Below are 23904 nucleotides of genomic sequence, written 5' to 3' on the forward strand. Positions count from 1 at the left end.
CCTAGTTGGGTACGGTGATAAGGCTGGGGCAAGCCTATCACTATCGACAACTAACACGACATGTTCAGCTTCGTGCCTCTCGTCGCCTCACCTCACCTTCTTTGCCTTTTTTATGGAGAGAAATCGAATTTCTGCGCCGCCGTCTCCGCAAATCCAAAGGCATCAAAAGCATCGGTTTCCGGCAAGTCCCCAGGACCCCGAACACAGTCTTCTTCCGGAATGTGGTCCACCGCCATCTGACAAGTTGTGTGATTGGACAATTGGCACACGGTACTTGGCAAGGATCCGAGGCCTTTTCTAACCTTCAAATTTCGATCAGGCACTCCACCAAGGCGTGTGTCCACCGGGGTTTCACCTGTTGTTCGGTTCTTACCGTTCCTCCCCGGGTTCCGGCCAATATCCCGGCATCTGCGTGTCACAGACCGGTCACAGACCGCCGCGCCATGCCGTCTTGACCGCCGCCCCCGAGCCGTGTTCTTGGCCGGCAGTCAGCTGGAAATTTGGGCTCCACTTCGGCATCCGCGGGTCTCCAATATCTTCGGCGAGGCTGGTCATGGCCGTCGACGTCAGCTTCAAGATAATGATGGCACATGATGATTAATTCCCGGTGAATGAGCATGCGAATCATCATCAGAAAGGTGCCAAACTGCCCTTCATGTCCTCTTGCGAGACGGATGAACAAGAGCAGACTGCACCATAACAAGGCTAAAGTTGTGATTCCATCCCGACTTCTGGCCAATCATCCACGTGGGTAAGGTAGTGTACTCGGGACTCGGGGCGGTTGCCAGCCGTGGTCTCGAAAGAACCTTGATGGACTCGACTGTCATTACAGATACGCCAGCAGACTCGGACTCGGACACGACCATCCAACTTGATGGCTATGGTCAACCTGAAGCACTTGCTGAGGCCACTCAGTTCACGAGACCATGTCAGGTTCTGCAAAACAGTGAATTACGGCCACCACAATGCCAGTCCAACGACGCTCGACACCAATATGATAGATGGTCTGTTGCACACGGATCGATACTCGAGATGAAGAGTGCTTGCGAAATAAAACACCAAGGCAAACGCACGAGAATGGGGAGAGATCGAATGTTTGCCCAGTTGAAAGATGAACCGCTTCTGCGCTTCCAGACGTGTTGTGGTGTTGCGACGAGATCGCGATCGCTGACAGGCTGTACGAAAAAGGAAGTTGTAAAAGAATGGCAGCCAGGTGCACCACAACTCTTGACTTGGACTCGTATCATTCCAGACGTTCACGATTCTGCTCAACTCCGCCTTGTGGGAAAATTCAGGAGTCTAGGATGACGAGCTTCAGTCTCGAAGGGCGATTGGAATTTCGTATTGTGGTCGAGGCTCAAAAAGGGTTCAAGTTCTTGCTGTTCTGGACTTTTTGATCTTCGCACATCACAGGTCACTTGCACACCGTGGGCAACGAACTGGGGAACGAATAAATTGTAGCCAACAGCGTGCGCCCCGCCCGCGTGGTGAAAGTCTCGAGCGGTTGGATTGGAGGTGCCATTCCCGCTTGGGTTTAGCGCAAAGCAAGACCTTTGCCCCTCCTAGCCCCTCCCACCCCTTCCCTTCCTCCATTTTTTTCACCCGCCCAGGATTTAACCCACCCGCGTCCCAACGTCTGGTCTGAGTCTCCTTCTTTTTCGATTTTGTCTTCGTGCCCTTGTTCTCCCCCAAGTCCATCAACAACCCAAACCTTGATACCCTCCTCAAATCAGTCAAAATGCTTATTTACTCTGTAAGTTTTTGGGTTTACTGCTACTACACGGTCATGAACACATTGACACAAATGTCAATGTCGCATCCAAACCGCCGACCGAGACAACGCATAAGCAGCATCGGCTAACCCCGCTTCTTTTCGCGTAACAGGATATCATCACCGGCGACGAGATCATCTCGGACTCGTACGACCTCACTGAGGTCGGCGATGGCATCGCCTATGAGGCCGACTGCGCCATGATTGAGGAGGGCGCCGTCCAGATCGACATTGGTGCCAACGCCTCCGCCGAGGAGGGTGAGGAGGCCCTTGAGGACCAGGCCGTCAAGGTCAACAACATCATCCACTCTTTCCGTCTCCAGAGCACCCAGTTCGACAAGAAGGGCTACCTCGTCTACCTTAAGGGTATGTTTGTTTATCAACCTCGCTCCTCTATAATATAACCCATCATGCGCCCGCGTCCCCCCGCGCGCGCACACACACTTCAACCGCCACCACCCGCCCCCATCCACCCACTCATTCACCTATATATATACCAGCATACATATACTAACATGTCCAAAACCAACAACAGGCTACATGAAGGCCATCAAGGCCAAGCTCCAGGAGCAGGGCAAGTCCGAGGCCGAGGTCAAGGAGTTCGAGACCAAGGCCGGCGCCTTCGCCAAGAACGTGATCCTCGCCAAGTTCAAGGACTGGGAGTTCTACACTGGCGAGTCCATGAACCCCGACGGCATGGTTGTCCTCCTCAACTACCGCGAGGACGGCACCACCCCCTACATTGTCGTCTGGAAGCACGGCCTCAAGGAGACCAAGGTTTAAATATACCGCATAAGCGTTTGATCTTTTTCTTGTGGGCGTAAAATTTGGATCGGGCTTCGAAAAGAATACAAAAAAGTTCTGAAACGACCGAGGTTCCCCCCCCATTTGTTCCATTTGTTCCATTTGTTCCATTTGTTTGTCGATATGAGCGTACAAAAGATGATTTGATGACACTCCTACTACTGCTGTGCTACAATCTGCTACTGATCGAAATGCTGGCCATCTGCTGCTCTCTTGTGACATCTCTTTTGTATCTAGAATTTGTAAAAAGAATCCACCGCCCAACAGCTTCCCGTCATGCAGGTCCACAAAATCAATTGTTCTGACCGGCTGTTTGGCACGACTGCAGTCCAGACAAATTTGATCGACATGATGAGCTCAAGGTTGTGAGAAGATAGCGATACCGCGTAATGCACAAAACTTGAGCCTCGTTTCCACATGATGCTAAAATTATGATTATCATATAGTGTATACTCATCGCGATGCAAAACATTTCTTCCCTGCTGCGCCGCTGGCAACTTTCATCCTTCCCCAGTCTTTCTTTGCTCGTCCCCCGGTAGTCCGTGGTGTATGACGCTGTCGTGCATGGTCCTGAGAAAGTGAGAACCTTTGCGTCCTGCGTGTCTACCCTACCTTGCCCTATCCTATCCTAGGTATTCTATCCTATCCGTATCAGCCCTACGATCTCAAAGAGGTACCTCCCCGTCTCCTGGGCCGGGCTGAAGTGGGCTATCCATGTCTTCTGCCTGCCGATATCAGATACCCGAGCCTATGCAGTTAAGACAAGGACGGAAATCCTCACTGCCCCCTGTGGTCCAGACCTCAACAGACTTTCTCGCCTACCATCCGGCAGACGTTTTGTACAAAATAAAGCCAAGACATGCTCATCCCCTAGTCGTTGTGCGTAGTAACTGGAAGGCTTTTTCTGTACCAGCCTAAGCTGCCTGTGTCAGATTTCCTGCCATCAAGGTCGCGCGTGCCAAAATCTACGCGCCAATTCATCCTCCCCTATCCGACTCACTCAAAATTACAATCTTTTCCACCTAGATATTCTTGACCTTTCTCGTCATCAACCACAGTCTCAAAACGCAGGCCTTGTAGCCAGAGGAACAGGCGGCGGGGCCGGCGCATCCTGCTGAGCAGACGGCGCAGCCATCAAAGCAGGTTTCTTCTTGGGCGGCGGAGGCGGAGGCGGCTTCTTCTTGGCCGCAGCCATTGCAGCAGCCGATGGACTTCCCGGCGCAACAAGGCCCGTAGCAGAACCAACCGAGTCGCTATGCCCATGCCCATGCCCATAGGAAACAGCGCTCTCAGCTCTTGTTCTGGTCCCAACCGGCGGCGGCGGCGGTGGCGTCGCAGAACCTCCATAACCACTTCCTGTTGATGAAACACCTCCCGTTGAACCTCCTCCAGAACCACCACCAGGACCAAACCGATCCATCAACCCCCTCCCTGCACTAGCCGCCTTCCCTCCAAGACTCTGAGCAGTCTTCATCCCCGCCGCTATCTGATCCCCGTGTCTAGCACGAAAGTTATTTATCGTTCCACCGGCGGACTTGGCATCACTGTAGGAAACGGAGCGAGGGTCCTTGTGGAAGGCCGAAGCGGTTTTAAGGGCTTGTTGCTTTTGGGCCCAGGTTGTTCCTCCTCCTTCTTGTCCTGTGGTCCCTTCTTGATGGGTACCAATCGTTGAAGGGGATACACGGGAGGCCGGTGGGGGAGGGGGCAAAATGGGACGATTAGAGGGCGGTGTTGGGGTTGTGGATGTGTTGGGAGGAGGCAGGGAGTCGTAGGGTTGGGAGTAAGGCTGGGAAGTTGGCCCTGGTGTAGCAGAGGGGGAAGTAGAGGAAGAGCCGCCCGTGGTGAGTTTGGAGAAGCGGTTTTGGAGATTGGAGAATTGGGATTTGGCTTGGTCGGTGAAGCTGCCGGTGCCGCCGCTGGTAGAGCCGGTGGTGGTTGATCGAGCGGGACGGTTGATTGGGGTGTAAGGCGGCGGTGGCATCAGAGGATTCTGGCTTGGATTAGTCGTCGCAGCAGGGCTCTTCTCGCTGCCGATGCCGAAACCGGGGACGTTGACACCCGCGGCGCCGAGACGCCTTACGGTGTCTTGATTTAAGTAACCATCGCCTGCTTGTGGTGAGCCTGGAGAAGTTGTAATTGATCGAGGTGGTAGTCTGGGTGGTAGATTCGGTGGTCCTCCGGCGGAAGGTAGGCCGGCTGCGCTGATGGTAGAAGGGCGCGGTGGCGGTGGAGGTCGGCTATCGGCTCCGTCTCTGCGACCGGGAGGGGGCGGTAAGTGTGCTGTTGATAGACCGGTAGTGTCTATACGGTATGGCCTCGGAGGCGGCGGCGGTCCATCCTCCTCGACCCCCTCATATTGTTGCTGGTGTCCATACTGTTGCTGTTGCTGTTGCTGTCCGTATTGCTGTGAGTCGGCCGGATTGGTGGGAGTAGGTCGAGATGTAGGGGGCGGCGGTGTCAGGTCGCCAGTCCTGCGCTTGGGCGGAGGAGGGAAAGATCCCGGGTCTCGCAGAGAGGAAATCGGGGTTGATTGGTGGTTCGCATAACGTTCCCTCTGTATGCTAAGGTATTAGCAACTCATACCAAGGAGCATGATGCCATGGCGGACATGATGACTTACAGGATCCTCTCCGCGTCCGAGCAGACCTTTCTGTGTTCGAGAAGCTGGTCAGTATTTGATCAATGGTATTAGACGTCCATTAGGCCTCATACCACTTGGCCTTTCAAGGACCCTCCCTTCTCCTCGGGATGCCATCCTTTCTTGAAGATCTCCTTGCCCTTTTCTTTGTAGCCCGCTAGTTCCGGCATGTTGGGCAGGATGTGTATGATATGCCGTAGATATAGACGATAGCGAAGATGAATTGGATTTGGTTGTAACCAAGAAGGAAAAGAAACCTTCTAGAAAACAATTCGGCAGTTCACGTTCGACGCCGGTAATCAGGTAGCGTGGTGATCACCAGGCAGATGCTAGGTGGTCCGGGGCAGGAGTCCAGTTCGATAGGGGGACCTCCGCGCTTTATCGTAAAGGAAACGGGGTCGGCAGTCGTTCTTATCTTCCAGCGGGCACTTTGCACAGTGATGTGACGTAGATCCCGGCGGATCGTCAGCGGCTGACAGGGTCCCACACCAGCTGTGCCGCCTTGCTCTTCAGGCACTGCCGTTCGTCCCAGCGGGCTGATCCCCGCGCGCCCTGGGGGTGTCACTGTCAATTCAATTCCACTTCCGCAATCGCATCGCATCGCGTCTTCGAGTCGCGACCAAGTCAACCCCGAAAGTTCAAAGTAAACAAACGAACCTAAAATGGCCACAGCAACAGATACCGAGCTCCTAACAGAGCACTTTGGCTATCCCCCAGTTGTACGCTCCCTCCATTCTCTCCTTCGATTCAACCCCCCATCACCCACCCAAGCTAACCCCGCGGCGCATCACAGAGTTTATTAGACGACATAATCAACAGCATCAACATCCTCGCCGAGCGCGCCCTCAACAGCGTCGAACAAGGTCTCCTCAACGCGCCCCCCGCCTCTCTCGGTTTCCGCCCACCCACCCATGCCTCCGCCGTCAAACCAGGCAAGAAGCCCAAGAAGGGCGAAGAAGGCTTGCCCAACGCGGAGGAAGCCCATCGCCACGAAATCGAAAATGGCACGCACCAGCTCGAGACATTGCTCTGCGCTAGCATCGACCGCAACTTTGACAAGTTCGAGATTTACGTCATGCGCAACATCCTCTGTGTGAGGCCCGAGGATCGCGATTGGATACGGTTGGGACATTATGAGGGCTTGGATTTTTCTTCTTCCTCCCCGTCCAAGAAAGAGGGAGGGGACCAACGGCCAACACTGGAAACAGTGACACACCTCCGCAGGCGCTTACAAGCGTCGCAAAAGTTAAACGTCATGCTTCACGCCGAAAAGGCTCGTAACGCAGCATTGCTAGCCGAAGTTCGTCGTCTTATCGGCTCCCCAAAGAAACAAATCAAATCCGAACGTCAACAACCACCAGCACAACAAAACGGCGCCACAGACACCGACACCGAAATGACCGACGCCTCTCCCGTCCGACAACCCCAAGACCAGAAGAGTCCCTTCGCCTTCCTAACCCAAAAGACCTCCATCCTCTCCACCTCCGACGCCTCCACGCCCTTGACCACCACCACGGCATTTACCCTTTCGCAACTTGACGCGCTGCGCTCTTTGTCTGCTTCTTTACGATCGTTGCTGCCTGCGTTGTCGCACCCTCTCCCTCCTTCACCTCCCTCTCCTCCCTCACCGGAGACTTCAGACGGACCAGAAGGAGGAGAAAAGGACAAGGACAAGAAAGAGAAGAAGAAGCCCTTCCGCCTCCAAAGACTAGAATACATCGAGACCGCCACGCGCAAACATCTCGAGCAAGTGCGTGGGTTGGAGTTGGGGGTTAATGGGGAGCTGAGAGACGACGCGGAGTGGGTGGGTGACGTGGGTGAAATTAATAGCCACGATGGAACAAGGACGAAGAGGAGGAGGGTGGAGAGGGAGGAGGTGGAGGCTTTGGAGGGGGTTCTGGGGAGTTTAGCTGCCCCGGGAGACGCTGTTGCGGTGGGTGGTAGTAAGGAGACTGGGGAAGGTCAAGAGGGAACGGGAGAGGAAGCTGGAGAGGGAGAGGGAGAGCAGAGACAAAATGACCAGAGGCAAGGAGAGGAACAAGCGCAACCCGAAGGACCCAGAGAGAGAGAAGCAGGAGGGGAAGCGGAAATGGAAACGGAAACGCCACGGCGAAGCGGACGGAGACGGAGTGCGGGGAAGGGCAAGGAGAAAGCCGATGGTGATGGAGAGCGGATGGATGAAGCGTGAGGTTCCGTTTGGTTTGTTACTGAGGGTGGCTTGTTTGTTGGTTTTCATTGTACACTATAAGCAGGCGTTTTGGGGCGAATAATTGCTTCTCGTATGGAAAAGGGTATGGAGTTAAAAGGGTATATTTGATTTGGTAGTATAGCTGAAAAGAGAAATGTGATGACGAATGATACGATTTTTGAGCCAGCCATGGCAAACGGTTCAGATTTCCGCAGAACTAAGAACCGCCTGTCCAGCTAGATATATGGTGTCCAAAACAGTGCTATATGCAGTTTTTCAGTTGTTATACAATATGTACACATACACATCTCTTAACATTACACACCACACCTCCCTCCCCATCCCTCACAACACCCTTACTCATCCGCATCCTCACCAACCCGATCTCTCGGGGTCTCATGCGCCTTCTCAAACGCCTCCAGCAAGTCATCGCTCATCAAGCCGCCCTTATACGCCAAATGCCAAAACCTGTGCTTCCAAAACCTCTCACTCTTCATCCTCACCAGCCTCGCCTCCCGCTCCGCTGGCTCTTCCACGTCCCTGCTCGCCAGCACATGATTGGATGTTACCGCAACCTTCATGGGGTTCAGCGCCGCTACCAGCTTGGCCGCGCTGTCCAGCATGCCCTGGTGGCGCATCATGGCTGCCAGCAGCTCGAACATGGCGTCCATGGTTAGCTCGGTGATGCCGGCGTTGAACACCTGCCAGAAGATCTGCTCGGCCTTTACCGGGTTGTTGGCCCGGCTGTAGCCCTTGATCACGCGCTCCCAGAAGATGTGATCGATGTTTTCATTCAAGTGTAGGCGGCGGTTGTCGATCAGCGCCGTCACGGCTTTGTCGTCGGGCGGGTCGCGGCCGAAGTAGTGCTCCGCTAGCATGGTGTAGATGTGCGAGGTGAGCTCGAGCCCTTGGTTCCAGATGTGCGCGAGCACGGCGTTGACGGCTGTTTCCGCCCGGTCCCCCTCTTGGAGTAAAAGGTAGATGGCTTTCGCGTAGATCATCATGTTCTCCATTACGCCGCTGCTCTCCATGGTGCGCATCACCTCGCTCACCGTCGAGCTGATCTCCTCGGGCGTCTGCTTGTGGATCCCCTTGAGCGCCCTTTCGAGCAGGATGGTGAAGGTGGCGCTGTCGGGCTCGATCTTGGCCTGTTTCATGCTCTCGAGCAGGGCGATGCTTTCCTCGTTCTTGTTGGTCCGCACGAGCCGCTGCAGGAGCGTGTTGAACGTGTAGATGTCGGGACGGATGCCCTGCTTGGCCGCCCAGCGAAGCACGTCCGCGGCGAGGTCGTCCCGCTCAAGCCGGATGAGAGCGACGGCGGCGGCGTTGACGGGCTCGATGGACGGCTTGACGGCTTGCTTGGGGTATCTCACTTGGTGTTTCCACTTGTCGGCCATCTCGTCGAGCGCCTTGAGCCCGTCGGCAATGGCTCCGTTATTGATGAGCCCGCTTATCCTCGCCGTCCAGATGAACGTGTCCAGTTGCATTCCGGATGCTAACAATTTTTCCCAGACGAGCTTGATAGCGCTAACGTTGCGGGACATGGCGGCGCCTTGAAGCATGGACGTCCAGGTCTCAATGGTCGGCTTTATGCCGGCCTGTTCCATTTTGTTCCAGACTTCGACCGACATTTGGGGCCGTCTAAGAAACATGAAGCCATATACGAATTTATCGAAGATCTTTGAGTTTTCGCGGAAGGACCGCAGCTGGGACGGATTCGGCGAGTCTTCTTCGCCCCAAAGCTGAACCCAGGCTGTGTATAGCAGTTCCAGGCTCTTCTTCTGTATAGCCTGTTCGGCGGTCGCCTTGATTTGAAGTATTGGATGTACCTGCCGAGCAAAGCGGTTTAAAGTGCCGGCCAGAAAGGAACCCAGGTGTGTCTGTGTCTTGATGTATGCGTATAAACTGGGATATCGTCTCGCGACCGGATCGAAGTCGGTAGGTTTTAGTGTCGTGACCACAGCCAATATCTTGCCCATGACCTCCAAAAAGGGACCAGCTTCTTTGGCAGCCAGACGTGAGCACCTGACAGGGTCAGTAAGTAGACTATATGAGCCAAATGCAGCCCATGTCGATATGTGAAGCGCATTCTCGCTACTTCCGTGGCTGCCCAAGGTATTGTACATTATGCGTTCGAGGCCGCTGAATCCTTCAGAGAATTGCGCCTTCGCATTTGCTTTCGAGGCACCCGCCAGTCTGACGTCCTTGACTACGGTCCAAGGCAAGCGATGCTTGGTAAAATGTTTCCACGTTGCGGCGATATCAAAAAGGACCAGATCACGGCGTGCCATTGCACTTTCGTACTCGTTGATTTTGGTGTAACGGTCAGGGGATGCGTCGATGCGGTAGACGGACTGGATCATCTCGATGATGAGAGGAGACCAGTATATAGGATCGAAGGCATCGAGTTCGAGCATGATTTCGGTGATATGGGCCGTCAATGGGAGCTCGGGGGCGTGGACGTTTCTCGTCTTTTCGATCAAGATACGAGGCAGCAGCAGGTCCTTTATGGAGCGCATGACAGGTTTCGGGACTTTGCGAGTTGGTATTGCCGAGATGGCCTTGATCAAGGGATAGATTTCTTTTTTGAAGAACTTGAAGGCGTCGGCGCAGGACGAGTTGTTGTTTTTGATCTTGGCGTCCATCCGGCCTCCCAAGGCCAACAGATCGATATCGGATATGGTGATGTCGCTGGGCTGGGGCACATCGTGGACTATGTCGTTGAACATGGCGACCAGCTGAGACCCGTCGGTATCTGACGGATGAGCAGAAGAAGAAGCATGGCTGCGGTTGGATTTGCCCTTGGCGGGTGCCTTCCATGCTCCATCTCTATCTCTTCTGTGATGCGTCGCCGTTTGCTTCTGCTGCTTCTGCTGCTTCTGCTGCTTCTGCTGCTTCTGCTGCTTCTGTATCTCTAAAGGGGATCCGAATTCTTGGTGGGCTTGGGCTTGGGCTTGGGCTTGGGCGACGCTACCGGGAGCGGAAGTGGTGTAGCTGTAGCTCGGCCGACATGAAGGCGACTGCGATGGTGGTTGTCGAGGAGTCCCCGGACGGCGGGCGGCTTGAGTCGCGACAAGGAGCTGAGTACGACATCTCAGGCAGACGTGGCCCAGGTCTCTCATGGTCTGTCGCGAACAAGTTGTGAAAAGTCGAAATGGCCGAACACCCTTGATGTCCTCCTGCCTTTTGTGATTTCCCGTCGTCGGCGAAGGAGTGGACACGTCGTTGACAGATGGGGGACGGGAGTGGAGGAGAGGACGAGAGGAGGGAGGTGGCCCCGGGCGCGGAGAACGGGAAACGGGGCGGATGGGACGGCGGGGTGTTTTCTGATGGAGTCTCGCTCAATTGGAACTTCTGTCGAACTCGGCTCCTGAATTTCTTGGGGAAGCGGAACTCGATGCGGGACACGGGATGTGGAGGAAGCCCCACGGAGCCTGAGAGGGTTGGGGTTGAGCGAGTGTTTCTACTCTAGGCAATCCCCCAGGTTGGGGTCTCCTTGCCGTCCGAACTAGAGTTGCGAGTCGCTGTTGGTACGTCATGGCTCTGTTTCCCAGCAGCCGTGTTAGCAATGTTTACCTCTCGTCTAGTATAATCAATTATTCAATGCGGAGACAGGCCGACCTCCAGGGTTTCAATATGGGCGCACGCCACCACGCAGGTCTTGAGGTTCCTCTTCACTCGGCTCCTCCAGCCATTCATTCACCTATCAACCTGAACCTGTCGACTCATCATCATGGGTCGTGACTTGGATCGACTGCATCTCTAACTCCTATAAGAACCGCCATCCACCCCCTCTCTTGTTACCCTAGCTTTGTTTACCTCCTACTTGTAGACCTCCTCCATCCATAACCATCTCCTCCTGGTCTCGGACCCCTCCTACGATACCTACACTACGACCCATACTTCGGCCACCTAAGCATCTCAACCTCCTGACCTTTACGCTTACCATGACGTCTCTAACCCCCCGCCCTCCCTATACCGACGATGAGCTCCAGAAGCTCTACCCACCGGGTCTCCAACTCCAACAAGTCCAGATCCTGATGCGCCACGGCGAACGCACCCCCGTAACCGCCCGCTTCCAAAATGCCGGTCTCAAGCCCTTCTGGCCCTACTGCGCCAGTGTCCGCCAGATGAGGTCGATAATGCTCGACTACAACGGCGAGAACAAGAACAGACCCCACGACCCTCTAACCAGCAAGACCGGAGACAACACCCCCTTCCACACGGTCGAATGGAAGCGTCGTCTGGAAACCTTTGGCCCCAACGACGAGCCCGTGGTAGCCAAGGGCCCCGCCAACGAACTCGACGACGTCTGTGACTTCGGCGCCCTGACAGACCTCGGCCGCCAGTCGACCTCACGCTTGGGAATGCGCCTCCGCAAGCTCTACGTCGACCGCCTCGGCTTCCTGCCCGAGACTATCATCTCCACCGACGACTTCTACCTGCGGTCGACTAACGTGCCCCGCGCGCTCGAGTCCATGCACCAGACCTTCCAAGCCTTGTACCCGCCCTCTTCGCGCGAGGCCGACCCGAAAACGGGCAAGTTTCCCGTGCCCACCGTTTTGACCCGCGGTCCCGGTGACGAGACATTGTACCCCAACGACGGCAACTGCCGACGCTTTGCCGCCTTGTCGAGAGCATTCGCCCAACGCGCGGCGGACAGGTGGAACGCCACAGAGGAGATGGAGTACCTAAACAAAGTCTACGGCAAGTGGATGCCAGCTAACAGCCCACGCGTCGCCGTCGACTCACGCCCTCGCTTGTCGGGTATTATGGACACCGTGAACGCCAGTCTGGCGCATGGGCCGCAGACCCGGCTGCCGGAGGAGTTCTACGATTACAAGGCCCGTAGGATCATGGAGAGGATTGCCAGTGACGAGTGGTTCGCGGGCTTCAACGAGAGTCGCGAGTATCGCATGCTGGGAATGGGTAGCTTGCTGGGTGATGTCGTGGGGAGAATGATTAGTCGTGCTGAGCGCACCAACGCAACCCCAGGAACAAAATCGGATACCTCGGACCCCTCTGCCTCTGACATCAAGTTCGGTCTGTCTGGGTGTCACGACACCACGCTGGCGGGTATACTCGCCAGCTTGGGTGCGCACGACAGCAGCAGCTGGCCTCCGTTTACTAGCCACATTGCTATTGAGCTGTTCCGTAAGGCGGACAGCAGCTCGCCCTCCTCCACCGAAATTGCAGTAACACCAGCCAAGCGTGGCTGGTGGCAGTCCATGTTCCCCGGCAGCGCTGTTTCCTCGGCCAACCAAAAAGATGCCTCGGGCATTCGCAGGAAATCGACCGAGTACCTGACTTCTTCCGAGAAGTCCAAGCTGGACGGATACTACGTTCGCATGCGGTACAACGACGAGCCGGTGGCGATTCCGGGATGCAAGGTGCCGGGGAACCATTTGGAGGGGGACGAATCGTTTTGCACTTTGGTATGTTTCCTCCCCATATCTCTTTTCCCGCTGTTCCTCTTTTGTTTGTGTGTGTGTGTAACTACGTATTGTCCCTGGGATGGACCCTTTTACGGGTGTCCCTGCCAAGAGGAGGTACCATAGTTGCCTCATCTGTACCACTGTCACATGCTAACCAATGAATAAATAACATAGTCCGCCTTCAAGTCAATAGTCGACAAGTTCACTCCCCAGGATTGGAAGCAGCAGTGCCGGATGAACTTAGGCCAGCCGGCTACGCCTCCTAGCGGTGAGCCTGAGTGGGCTGGTCACCCTTAAGTTTCAACCTACCATGCGATTCTCGATTGAATCTATGATGCTGGCCCGCTTGATTTGGTCTTGTGTCTTGATCTTGGGCTTGGTATCACTGAATGGTTGGTTACGGTTAGAAAAGGACATGGAAACAAGAAAAGACTGAAAACAGCACTATCAGTTAGGTACCGGATGAAGCAAAGAAGCAAGGAAGCAAGGAAGCAAAGAAGCAAAGAAGCAAAGAAGCAAAGAAGCAAAGAAGCAAAGAAGCAAAGAAGCAAAGAAGCAAAGAAGCAAAGAAGCAAAGAAGCAAAGAAGCAAAGAAGCAAAGAAGGAATGAAGCAAAGAAGCAAAGAAGTAATGAAGGAAAAGAGTAAGGTTGGGAAGACCGAGTGAGAAGCAACTACAACAAGACGAGCAATCGGTATAAACGAAAAGAATGGTAATAATAATGATAATGACCTATCATTGAGACACGCAGTCACAGTCAGACACAGACAGAGACGGACATAAAGGAATACAAGAGATGCAACCAAGATCGAGGGGAAAAAAAAAATTAAAGGGTTCAGTTGAGGTTGACACCACCAAGACTAGACTGCTTGCACTTTCCTTAAGAGACTTGAAACCTTCTGACTTCCACATCTAGTATCTACCTTATGGTATCTGCCTTTCTGCGCTTGCTTCAGTTGGTTGATGGATGGTGTCTTGAGAGTTGCAGAGTGAGATCGAGACACGACGAAGGAAAATAACGAAAAGGGGGGGGGGGGGGGGGGGGGGGGGGGGGAGGGGGAAGCGTTCTATACCCACCCGCCTACCTAGGCAGACTTGTGATGTCCCATTCGAGCTCGATCTTACAACTAACTTGTTCTTTCAATTTATTGCTTACCAAGCGTGCTTGGAGCACTGATATAATTGAGGGTGTACTCGTTGACGGCCGCCGCCAGATGAAACTGGTATACCTAGGAGACCTCTGGACTTTGTCTGCCTTCTCTGCAAAGCGCTTACGTTATTCATAGTCTACCATAGAGATTTCAGAAAGTTCTTGTTCGGTCATTCTTCAGTTGCAATCAATCGTATTTCGAGCGTACGTGATTTCCTTGTCTAGACATACGGTAGCCGGTCAGGTCAGTATTTGGTAGGTACTTACTGTGTCTTTCTTACTTGTTACATGCATGATCCATCATCCGTGCCGTCACCCATATGTGCTCTTTTTGCCCAGTCAGGTAAGTCAGTATTTGGTATTTTCTTTCACTGTTATTTGTTACATGATCCTTTATCCATCCCGACTCCGACTTTGTGTGCTCCTGTAACCTAGTCGGTCAGTTACCTCCTTCATATTTGCTAGTTACTACAAACCTCCTATAACATTTACCCGCTGTTGAGCTTCTTCTAGACTGCTCTCCTACCCATCTCTCTCAACTCTACATCTAGGCTACCTCTAGCCTCTAGATAGAAACTATCCGACAGCTACCTCTACGCTGTAGTAACCTCAAGAACAACTGTCTAGGTGACTTTGGGATATCTCTTATAAGAAAGGATGATGGGCGTGCCAGGAAAGATAGAGAGAGGACCAGGGAAAACCCGAACTGACGAAGATCATCTATCAACCAAATCGACTGTTAAAAGCAGTAATAGCATGCATGATAAACCACAGCATAAAAAGACACATAAATCAAGAACGTCAAGAATGTCAAGGACAAGTGCGAAAAAAATAACCAAATGGCACCCACGTCAAAGCATCATAACAAGGTGATACCAAAATGGCCTCCTCGAAAGCAACAGCAGAAACAATTTTGTGAGAGGCGTGAGGTGCGTGAACGTGTGACAATTCCTTCATTATAGACTCCCACTTCCACTTCCGCTTCAACCAATTCAACCAAACAAAACAAAACATAAACAACGAAGCGAGTAATTGAGAAAAAGGACCAAACATGAAACGGAAGGAAAAAGAATTACAACAGCATATTTCAATCTTCTTTTTCTTTCCCCTAGAACAATCCCAACCCTTCCTTCCTTCCTGGCCCCAACCTTCGTAATGGCTCGCGTTTCGTATACACACACACTCCTAGCTCATTCATTGCAAGTTGTGGACTGAAACCGCCCGCCCGCCTATCCATTTGCATTGTTATTGTATCCCTTTGTCGCTGATCCCAAATGTTTAATCATGTAGTTCTCTTCCAATGCAACAACACACAGCCACAACACCTCCGTTATATTACCCTACTGATCGATTCAAGAAGCTTCAAAAGTTGTTTTCTTGTAGGACATCTAAGTTGACGCCCAGACCAGAGATAGAGAGATCTTAGTTAGCGACCTCCTCCTCAGCCCACTGGTTAAGGTTTCCCTGAATGGCCAAACCAAACCCGGTGCCCATACCGCCGTAACTGGCCTGGTACTGGTGGCCACGCCTTTGACTTTCGCCGTTACCCTCATTGCTACCATGAAGGCTGTTGGGGCTGGTACCGCCGTTCTCAAAGCCGGGGGCAAGGACGGGCAAGCTCACAGCCCTGTTGTGCGAAGAACGCCCGGGAGCAAGCAGGCCGTTCATGGTGGGAGCGCCAGAGCCGTTGGACATGAAGCCGTTGACGTTCGAGATGCTGGCGGACTGCTGGTGGCCGGACATGGAAGGACCCTGGGGAACCTCGAGGCTCATGCCGGGCTGCTCGTTGGGAGAGGACGAGGCGGTGCCGAAAAGGGCGGCCTGGTAAGGGGCAAGAGACTGGTGGTGGACCTGCTGCTGATGCTGAGCTTGCTGACTGACGTGGTTAAGGTACATGGTCAAGGGGTTGTGCTGGCTGAACAGGGCAGGGAGACCGGGAGCGCCATTGGAAGTAGGCGAATTGCCGTTCTGGCTAGCACCGTTCACCTGGGGCGAGGGGACCTGGTTGTTCTGCTGTTGCTGGTTGTTCTGCTGCTGCTGCTGCTGCTGCTGCTGCTGCATCTGACGAGGCGGGTTGCCACAGCGGTCCTTGCCAAAATTCACCTTGAACTTCCTGTACTCCTCCTTGGAACGGACAGCCTCGATAGCCTTAATGGCGTTGGCGATGTTGGTGAAGTTCACAAACGCGCAGCTCTTCTCGCGAAGCGTGTTGACGAGCTCGATCTCGCCATACTCGGAGAAGTCCTGCCTCAAGCGCTCCTCGGTCCACGTCTCGTCGAGGTTGCCGATGTAGACGTTACGAGAAGCGCCGCCGCTGACAGCCAGAGCAATGGCAGGTGGAAGGGCACCGGAGTGCTTGCCCCAACCAATCTTCAGCCGGCGGTTGTGAATCATCAAGCCCTGAAGGTTACTCAAGGCGAAGAAGGAAGCGGCCGCAGTGGGGTCGATGAAGGTGACGAAGCAGATGTGCTTGTCGGGGATGTAGCGAATGTGATGCAACAGACCCCCGCGGACGACATTGCAGATCTCCTCAATGGTAGTCTCGGGGTGGATGTTGCCGAGGTAGATGGTGCGGTTGCCTAGGTTGTTGAGACCGCCAGCGGTAGTGGCGACAGCGGCGGCAGCAACCGACTGCTGAGCAAGGGCGCTGGAAATCAAATCGCGATCCGCACCACTGAGCATGTGCGCATAACCCGGCGAGATGCCAAGGTACTGCGCGGCATTCTGCTGCTGTGTCTTGGAGACGTAGGCGCATCTGTCCTTGCCGTAGTATACACGGCGCGGGGCCGCCCACTTTGCCTCCTGGGGAAGCTGGGCGACGGCCTTGATCGCATTGGCAATGGACAAGAAGTGCACAAAGGCAATGTTCTTCTCCTTGACAATCTTGACGGTGTCAATGGCACCGAACTTTCCAAGGTCCTCGCGCAGCTCCTCCTCTGTGACCTCCTCAGACAGGTTACCAAGGTAGACGTTGCGAGAGGCTCCAGACTGCTGAACGGCGAGAGCGACCGAGGTAGGAACCTGCGAAGGCTTGCCCCAGCCAATTTTGATATCCTGCCCCTTGATGCAGAGCTTTTTCAAGATGGCATCAGAGTGGAAATGCGTGGCGGAGCTCGCGTCCAAGAAGGAAATGAAAGCGCAGTTCTTGTCCGGGAGCAACCGCACGGACTCGATCTGACCGCTGCGAACGTGTCCAAGAATCTCCTCAGCAGAGGTGTCAGGGGGGATATTGCCCAGGTAAACGGTACGGCTGGTGCCGGTAACCATGCCAGGGCCCATGTTGACCGGAGACTGCGGCTGCACAGGCATCTGCATCTGCGCCATGTTGTTGTACGAAGCCGTGGGCGACTGGGGGGCATAGAACTGAGGCGCGCCGTAAGCGGAGGGCGAAACGATGGGCTGGTACATCTGGGGGGAGATGTGCTGCTGGACCGGGCTGGCGGCGCCGTTCTGCGACTGGTAAACCTGCTGCTGTTGCTGCTGCTGGAAGGCAGAAATGCTCTGGAACTGGGGGCTAGCGAAGCCAGAGGGGGTGCCCGGTTGAAAGGGGCTCCCGACGAGAAGAGTAGAGGGCAGCAAAGGAGTGAACTGCATGTCAAAGGCGGTACCGGGGCTGGTCAGATCTTGGCCATTGTGGTTGTGGCTGTGGTGGGAGTTCTGCTGCTGCATGGGCTGCGTGTTGATCGAAGGAATGTTGCCGCGGCGGGGGTGCCTTTCAGCGAAGCCGGAGATGTTGGAAGTAAAGGCGCCGTGGGAGAAGCCGGTGTCGCTGTTGGAAGGCTTGGAGGCATGACCGAAGCGGCCCTGACCGTTGTGGCCATTGTGGCTGTTGTGCCCACCCTGGTGGCCTGAGTAGTCCTGCATCCCGTGATAATGCGCCGGGACAGAGGAGTCCCGATTGAGGTGAGGTAGAACCGCCGTCTTGAAGGATTAAACGTGCCTCTGGTAAAGGCACGACCGAGAAGAATATACGCGATGGAATGTACCGGTAGTCGTACAGGAAATGCGGCCAAAACTCAGGAGAAGAGTATGACTGCTGGGTAAGTATATAGGGTGTTGCGAGATCGCGGACAGATTTGTCTAAAATCTGTCACCGTGGTGCCTCCGCAACGCTGCCGAAACAAAAAGGTATTCGAAGTGTCGCGGTTTTGTATTGTCGGAGCCAGGAGTACCGGACGTCGACAGAACTGAAGCAAAGGGGGCAAGCCAGATTCAGAGAAAGAAACAGTCGAGTGCCAAGGCAGCCAGGATAGCTCGAAGGTGACCGCGGCCGGATTGGGTTTGTTCTCGTCTCTTTGGAGCAAAGACAATTGCTTCGCGGCAAGGGGGGCCGAAAGGGGTTGGTCGATACGGGGTGGGGGAAGGGGATCGATCCTAGCGTCGTCGAAGCCGAACAAAGGAAGATTTTGTGTAGAGCTATTAAATATCGCTATCGTAATCGACCAACGTGACGTTTATATGTAGACTCTCTTTTTCTCTTTCTCTCTTCAAGCGAATGTCGAGTAAAAGGTCGAGGTGGTAGTAATCTTCGCACCGTGGCAGAAGAAGCGAACCGGGGGGGATCGAGTCGAGAACGGAGACTTTGAACTTGGCTTGTCAGTCGGGATGAAAGCTAGCAAGGTCCGTCTGCGGACTTGTCGGGGGGTTCGTTTCGTCCCGTGGGGAAGAATTGAAGTGGTTGTATAGGGTGTAATTAGCAAGACGGTACTTGGCAACGAGTGTTTGTCGAAGGAAGAGCAAAGCTTGCAAAAAAAAAAAGGGCGAGGCACTCCAGAAGGTCGGAGTGGATCGAGACCTTGAAGGGATTTTTGCAAGGCTACGGGGCCCCAAAAGTGGAAGACTGAAGAAGCGGTCTCTCTCCTTGCGCAATGGGCAATTGGGGGGGGGGGAAAAAGAATAGCCACGGGAACGAAAGAGGACCAAGTTCTAGGGAGGACCGAAGGGGGAGAGGAGGGGAGGGACGGGAAAATAGGAGTAAAGGAAGAGGATTGACGGAAGCGAGGGAAAGCGTTCAATCCAAAGAGATAAAAAGGAAATCCTGAAGGGTGAAAAGACAGGTGCCAAAAACCGACAGGGTGCAAACTGCAAAGGGGAAGAGACAGACTGGAACAATGGATGGGGTGAGAATGTGAGGGTCGAACTTGAAGCGAATGCAGTGGATTAAGGACAGGAACAGATGGGCATGATTGGTGCTTGGTGGCAGAGAAGGTGGCTCAGGTGGATTCGGTGTCTGTCTGCTTATGGGCCCGAATTGGTCTGGCTCGGCAGGCCAGTTTAATTGCCCACCAGTGCACGCAACGCCGATTGCAAGCAGGCGCCATCGCTAGGTACCTAGCAGGGTCTGGATATTGCGGAGATCCCCTGGCCATCAGGTGTCACGTAGCTTCTGGCACATGTTATATGCACAAGCGACATCAAATCTGTTAGTCAGGTTACCCAGCGGTCAGCGTTCTGTCAACTGTCAAAATACAATGCTATGCGCATGTCGCTGCCGCCCCAATGTCTTCAGTGCAGTGAGTGCAGTGCAGTGAGTGCAGTGCAGTGAGTGCAGTGCAGTGAGTGCAGTGCAGTGAGTGCAGTGCAGTGAGTGCAGTGCAGTGAGTGCAGTGCAGTGAGTGCAGTGCAGTGAGTGCAGTGCAGTGAGTGCAGTGCAGTGAGTGCAGTGCAGTGAGTGCAGTGCAGTGCAGACTGCAGACTGCAACCTAAGGTATATAAAGTGCTTGTCACCAGTCTCAATCGACATGACCATCCAATCCCGCCAGATACTCCACTCTCCACCTCAACGCACCTGGAGTTCTGGAAAGCAACGGGAATTGCCATGAACCATCGTGGATTCTTGGAGTCTTGGAGAAGCAGCTGAGGTTCGAATATGTAAGATACCTATGTACTATCATGATCTAGCCCAACAGTTCCTGTTCCATGGATTGTATGCTGAGAGACAATGCCACATTGGTTTCCATGGCATGACCCCCTTTTCCATTCAGTTCAAGTTGACAGCCCATTTGCGACTTGTTCGCGCTTTCCGTGTATTTTTGAATATGCAATCTGCTACTGTAGCGAGTGTACGTAGGTACATAGACGTAGTACACAAGTACTCCAGTCTCCACCTGCTTGCTCCCTCCCTTTGTCCCCTTTGGCTGCAACGCAGACGAGCACGCCAAAAAAGGGGTACATATGCTGACGTTGCATCCGCCCTCGATTTCCCCTTCTTGGAAACGGAAACGGGGACCACTTGTGCTGTACCTGTCGGCCAGCCATGCTTCTGTAACACCACGCACCACGCAACTCACACTGCGAGTCTGACTGCACTCCGCGAGGCTTGTATCTATCTGCGCGCCATTCATCATTCGCACCCGCACGCCGCACACGCGTGTTGTGGACGGGTTCCGGATCCGATACCCGCCGATTGAGGGACCGGAACCGGGACCGTCATGGGCCGTGGGCCGTCTCTATCCACATGCCATGTATGCACTTGCAAGTTCACAGGCGACGAACGCTTCCATCAACAAACGTGCACCTAGCCGTACCCCTATATGTACTTCGTAGCGGATCGATCCGGAAATATGTGAAATTTGACTCCAGACTTCACCCAAGTGGACCTAAGTTCGTGGCTTGTAAAACTGCGTCTAAAGACGTTCACTCACGATTTCGTCCATCCATCTTCATCCAAACCAGGGGGTTCAAATCGGACTTCTTCTTACATAGCTCCCACTCGTAACCCTGGAACCCCTTGCCCGGACCCTGAACGCCTAGGCCAACTGCGAATGCCAAGACTGATACCAATCCTCCAAGGGCGGTATCGCCCATGACAAATAGACCGAGACACTTAAGAAAGGATCTCAACCTTTTTGTACACTGAGATGGACGAGACGCTGTCTGGATCGCCGCACCGTAGTGTACAGTGTTTCTTCATCATCAGAATTCTGGCCGTCCACACTATGTATCAGAAGCGCAGAAAGGGAATCTTATACATACCAAGGATCTATCTAGGTATTTCTAGAACGCTCATGCTAACGCACCAAAATGCCAGGCACATCGGTTTGATCTCACCCACATTTCCACCATGGTCAGGTTTCCATCACTTCCCCAGCTTATCTCGTCAACTGATATAAAAGCAATGAACATGCGCACAGAGTAAACTTTCATGACCAGATCATATGCGGTTATACCATCATGGAGCAGTGAGCAGAATAGGCATGTTTCTGCCAGCTCGAGCTCGCAGTGAGGGCCTCGCAGTGAGGAGTGTTCGCAATTTGCGCAAGTATGTACACTACCTCATTGCCTTCGCCCAGCAGTCGCCAGGCTTATAAAGCACATTACCGCTTGCCTTCGCATTTATATATATAAGCCTCAAAAGAGGGGTGTAACTTGAAGGGGCCCGGGGCCCGGGAATGCCTGCCTGTTCTTTTTTTACCATGACCATCTTCCTATTTCGACATGGAACATGCACATCATTGTCAATGGACATCATCCAATTCCAGAGGAACCGACATCCAATCTGCCGGTGTAAGCTCCACGCTCCACCTTTTGATCTCCGTTCTGACCTCCGGCTGGTTGTTGGCTGAGGTTTTGAGGTGTTGCTGACTTGTGAGCTACTAATCAGACACCTTCCAGCCAGTAGTCAGGTCTGGCCTCTGTCTGTAGGCACGTTCTCACAGTTCGAACGTGAGCGTAGAAAAACAAGAACAAGGCGAAGCATTCCACTTGCGAACCATGTCGTCGTCTTGATCAGACGGGCGCTTGCAGGAAGAAGGACTGGACAAGAAGAAGGCCAGGAAGAAGAGGAATTCAGCGAGAAGAGGGAGGGCAGTACCACCACCTACCTACCTAGTTGGGGGTCGAAGGAGTGAACTACCTAATACAGCAGCTTTGCAGAAGGGTTGAGTACCTTAATGTATAGCCACGACACTGCCTAGAACGTGAGGAGAAGAAGGATGAGCCCTCAGCTGTGGGTATTTTAAACTGCGGGTGGGAGTCACAGAGATTGGGCGTCGGTGGGTGTTTTTGGCAACACGGCCAGTCCAAGTCGCAGGACTGTTCCAGAACGTGACGTTGGGACAGAACTACCATTAGGTAAGGTAGGTAAACCTCATTCCCCCCCAAATGATTACCAGCTCAAAGTCGAACATCGCTTTGATCGATGATGCGGATTCTGTCAAAGACCTCATTTCTCATGGTCATCATCACGCTTCAGCAGTACCGCGCGTTTTTGGGAATTTCCCAGTTAATCAGGATCTTCTTTTCCTCTCTCAGACCTTTCAGGTTTTGAATTCGCTGCAGGTTGGACTGGTATTTCTGGGCCAAGGTGGTGGCTGATTAGGAGAAGAAACTGACGAAGGGAAAACCCCAGAACCCAGGTTAAATACCCCTCAGTGCTAACCGCACATTGCACCTTCCCAGTTTCAACCCCTGGGTGTCTGCAGTCCAAACATCATTGGGGGGTGGTAGGAGTCTGCGTGTATGCGTGTATGCGCGCGCATGTGTGTGTGTGTGTGTGTGTGTGTGGTAGGAAGGAAGGGGGTGGGGGGTTAGGGGATAAGAATAGGGAGACTTGATAGTTAAGTAGGCAGGACTGCAGCAGATCTGCCACAAGTTGATCTCATGAAGTCAACCAGGCCTCGGGTGCATCTACTTAAGTGATGGATTGAAGCGAAGTAGGTACTCGCGGTGTGTCGTTAACAGAGATAGAAGTCATCTTCTCTGGCGAGCAAGCTTGATGGTTGACGAGGCAGTGTCGTATCGTGTCATGCCCGTGGAAGTTGTTCACCTTCTTATGCTCGGGGGCATGGTATAAAAAGGTTGGACACTAGACCTCAGATGGCTGGATAGACGAAGCGGGTTGGATACCTCTACCTAGAGGTACCTACCGAGATATCTGTCTAGTCTTCAATCTTGGATATTTACTTGAGTAACTGACCGGTGAATGCCCTATAGATATACGAGTAAGGGGTGATTATAGTAAAGCACCGAGGTAAATGGTGTGTCGTGAAGAGAGAATGTCATCCCGCTATTGATTGGCAGTGGCACTTGAGAAGTTTTGTCACTTCTCGCATGTACTTTGGAAGACACTCGACAATTACACCTGACGGGTGGCATCACCGATTTCCAATACCGGCGGCGTGGTTTTGGACCTCGGTCCTGATTTCTACAATGTATGATGACGGTCAACATTTCCAACTTTCCGCCACCGTTTTCGCCAACTCCCTCCCCCGCCTTGGTGGTTTCCCCATAGAAAGGCCGGGTTCCGAGGTTTCGAAACTCGAAACGTAACACCGGTGCCGGGTCGGAAGTCAGAGGTTGAGTGCCGGGACACTCGAGGGCTAAAACAACATTTGTGGGCACGGAAGACTTAAACTTTGCCAGGCAAATGCCATCTACTAGCCAGCCTTGATGGTAGGTATCATTGACCACACCAATGGGACTGCAACTGCTGGAGGACTAGGTTGTGTGAATAATGGGAGACTTTCACAGGCAGTGAGCTCACCAAAAAGAGGCGGTCCGATTATTCACACAGCCTGAGGACCTGGAGGAGATGATAGCGGTGATGGTGATGCGTGATGTTGCTCAACGACGACGACAGGGGGGTTCTGGGACGGCGACGGCGATGGGGACGACGACAGAAACAGGGACGGGGGGGAGAACTCACCTGGAACGGGAACTGGGAGCTGGGATAATGTACTCATGATTTTGAGCATTGCTTTGACACCGTAACATGTAGCATACGACGTGGTGAGTGAGGGTTGTCTTGTGTGGCGTTTCTTGGCGTTGAGGTTCAAAGGGGCGTGGACTCTTTCAGGGGGAAATCGGTTGTAAAGTAAACAAATCGCTGCTCGCTCGGTTAGACACGGGATTGGAAAAGAGAGGATACCGGGGTACCTACTGACCACGTTAGTAGATCACAGACTTTCTGCTCTTATG

At 53.5% G+C, this 23904-nt stretch overlaps 6 protein-coding genes across 6 annotated transcripts; 3 read left to right on the forward strand and 3 right to left on the reverse strand.

Annotated features, from left to right (window-relative positions):
* The first annotated feature begins 1601 nt into the window (after positions 1–1601).
* SMAC4_08885 (uncharacterized protein) lies at positions 1602–2985 on the forward strand. Its single transcript, XM_003349134.2, has 3 exons — positions 1602–1753; positions 1885–2137; positions 2307–2985. The coding sequence occupies exons 1-3, from the start codon at positions 1739–1741 to the stop codon at positions 2552–2554; spliced, it is 516 nt and encodes a 171-aa protein (XP_003349182.1). The 5' UTR covers positions 1602–1738; the 3' UTR covers positions 2555–2985.
* Positions 2986–3010: 25 nt separating this feature from the next.
* Positions 3011–5611, reverse strand: SMAC4_08884 (uncharacterized protein). Its single transcript, XM_003349133.2, has 3 exons — positions 5288–5611; positions 5196–5225; positions 3011–5129 (listed from the first exon to the last, which is right to left on the reverse strand). The coding sequence occupies exons 1-3, from the start codon at positions 5381–5383 to the stop codon at positions 3636–3638; spliced, it is 1620 nt and encodes a 539-aa protein (XP_003349181.1). The 5' UTR covers positions 5384–5611; the 3' UTR covers positions 3011–3635.
* Positions 5612–5807: 196 nt separating this feature from the next.
* Positions 5808–7576, forward strand: SMAC4_08883 (uncharacterized protein). Its single transcript, XM_003349132.2, has 2 exons — positions 5808–5932; positions 6007–7576. The coding sequence occupies exons 1-2, from the start codon at positions 5876–5878 to the stop codon at positions 7399–7401; spliced, it is 1452 nt and encodes a 483-aa protein (XP_003349180.1). The 5' UTR covers positions 5808–5875; the 3' UTR covers positions 7402–7576.
* Positions 7577–7757: 181 nt separating this feature from the next.
* SMAC4_08882 (uncharacterized protein) lies at positions 7758–10523 on the reverse strand (the record flags this gene model as incomplete). The annotated part of the gene is made up of 1 exon (XM_003349131.1): positions 7758–10523. One exon carries the CDS (start codon positions 10521–10523, stop codon positions 7758–7760), a length of 2766 nt encoding a protein of 921 aa, XP_003349179.1.
* A 468-nt stretch (positions 10524–10991) lies between these two features.
* SMAC4_08881 (uncharacterized protein) lies at positions 10992–13532 on the forward strand. Its single transcript, XM_003349130.2, has 2 exons — positions 10992–12836; positions 13011–13532. Exons 1-2 carry the CDS (start codon positions 11349–11351, stop codon positions 13131–13133), a joined length of 1611 nt encoding a protein of 536 aa, XP_003349178.1. The 5' UTR covers positions 10992–11348; the 3' UTR covers positions 13134–13532.
* Positions 13533–15408: 1876 nt separating this feature from the next.
* On the reverse strand, positions 15409–19428 carry SMAC4_08880 (uncharacterized protein; the record flags this gene model as incomplete). The annotated part of the gene is made up of 1 exon (XM_003349129.2): positions 15409–19428. The coding sequence occupies exon 1, from the start codon at positions 17848–17850 to the stop codon at positions 15409–15411; it is 2442 nt and encodes an 813-aa protein (XP_003349177.1). The 5' UTR covers positions 17851–19428.
* Positions 19429–23904: the final 4476 nt, after the last annotated feature.

This window comes from Sordaria macrospora, chromosome 4 (genome assembly GCF_033870435.1).
Source record: "Sordaria macrospora chromosome 4, complete sequence".
In the NCBI taxonomy this organism is placed as follows: Eukaryota; Fungi; Ascomycota; class Sordariomycetes; order Sordariales; family Sordariaceae; genus Sordaria; species Sordaria macrospora.

What these genes read in the sequence shown, in the direction of transcription:
- SMAC4_08884 (XM_003349133.2), bottom strand. Translation starts at nt 5,383, where the DNA reads ATGCCGGAACTAGCGGGCTACAAAGAAAAGGGCAAGGAGATCTTCAAG. An exon ending in GGTCCTTGAAAGGCCAAGTG is followed by an intron (nt 5,226 to 5,287) that starts GTATGAGGCCTA and finishes TCTCGAACACAG; the next exon opens with AAAGGTCTGCTCGGACGCGG. An exon ending in TCGGACGCGGAGAGGATCCT is followed by an intron (nt 5,130 to 5,195) that starts GTAAGTCATCAT and finishes CTTAGCATACAG; the next exon opens with AGGGAACGTTATGCGAACCA.
- SMAC4_08881 (XM_003349130.2), top strand. Translation starts at nt 11,349, where the DNA reads ATGACGTCTCTAACCCCCCGCCCTCCCTATACCGACGATGAGCTCCAG. An exon ending in ACGAATCGTTTTGCACTTTG is followed by an intron (nt 12,837 to 13,010) that starts GTATGTTTCCTC and finishes TAAATAACATAG; the next exon opens with TCCGCCTTCAAGTCAATAGT.
- SMAC4_08885 (XM_003349134.2), top strand. An exon ending in CTACCTCGTCTACCTTAAGG is followed by an intron (nt 2,138 to 2,306) that starts GTATGTTTGTTT and finishes AACCAACAACAG; the next exon opens with GCTACATGAAGGCCATCAAG.
- SMAC4_08883 (XM_003349132.2), top strand. Translation starts at nt 5,876, where the DNA reads ATGGCCACAGCAACAGATACCGAGCTCCTAACAGAGCACTTTGGCTAT. An exon ending in ACTTTGGCTATCCCCCAGTT is followed by an intron (nt 5,933 to 6,006) that starts GTACGCTCCCTC and finishes GGCGCATCACAG; the next exon opens with AGTTTATTAGACGACATAAT.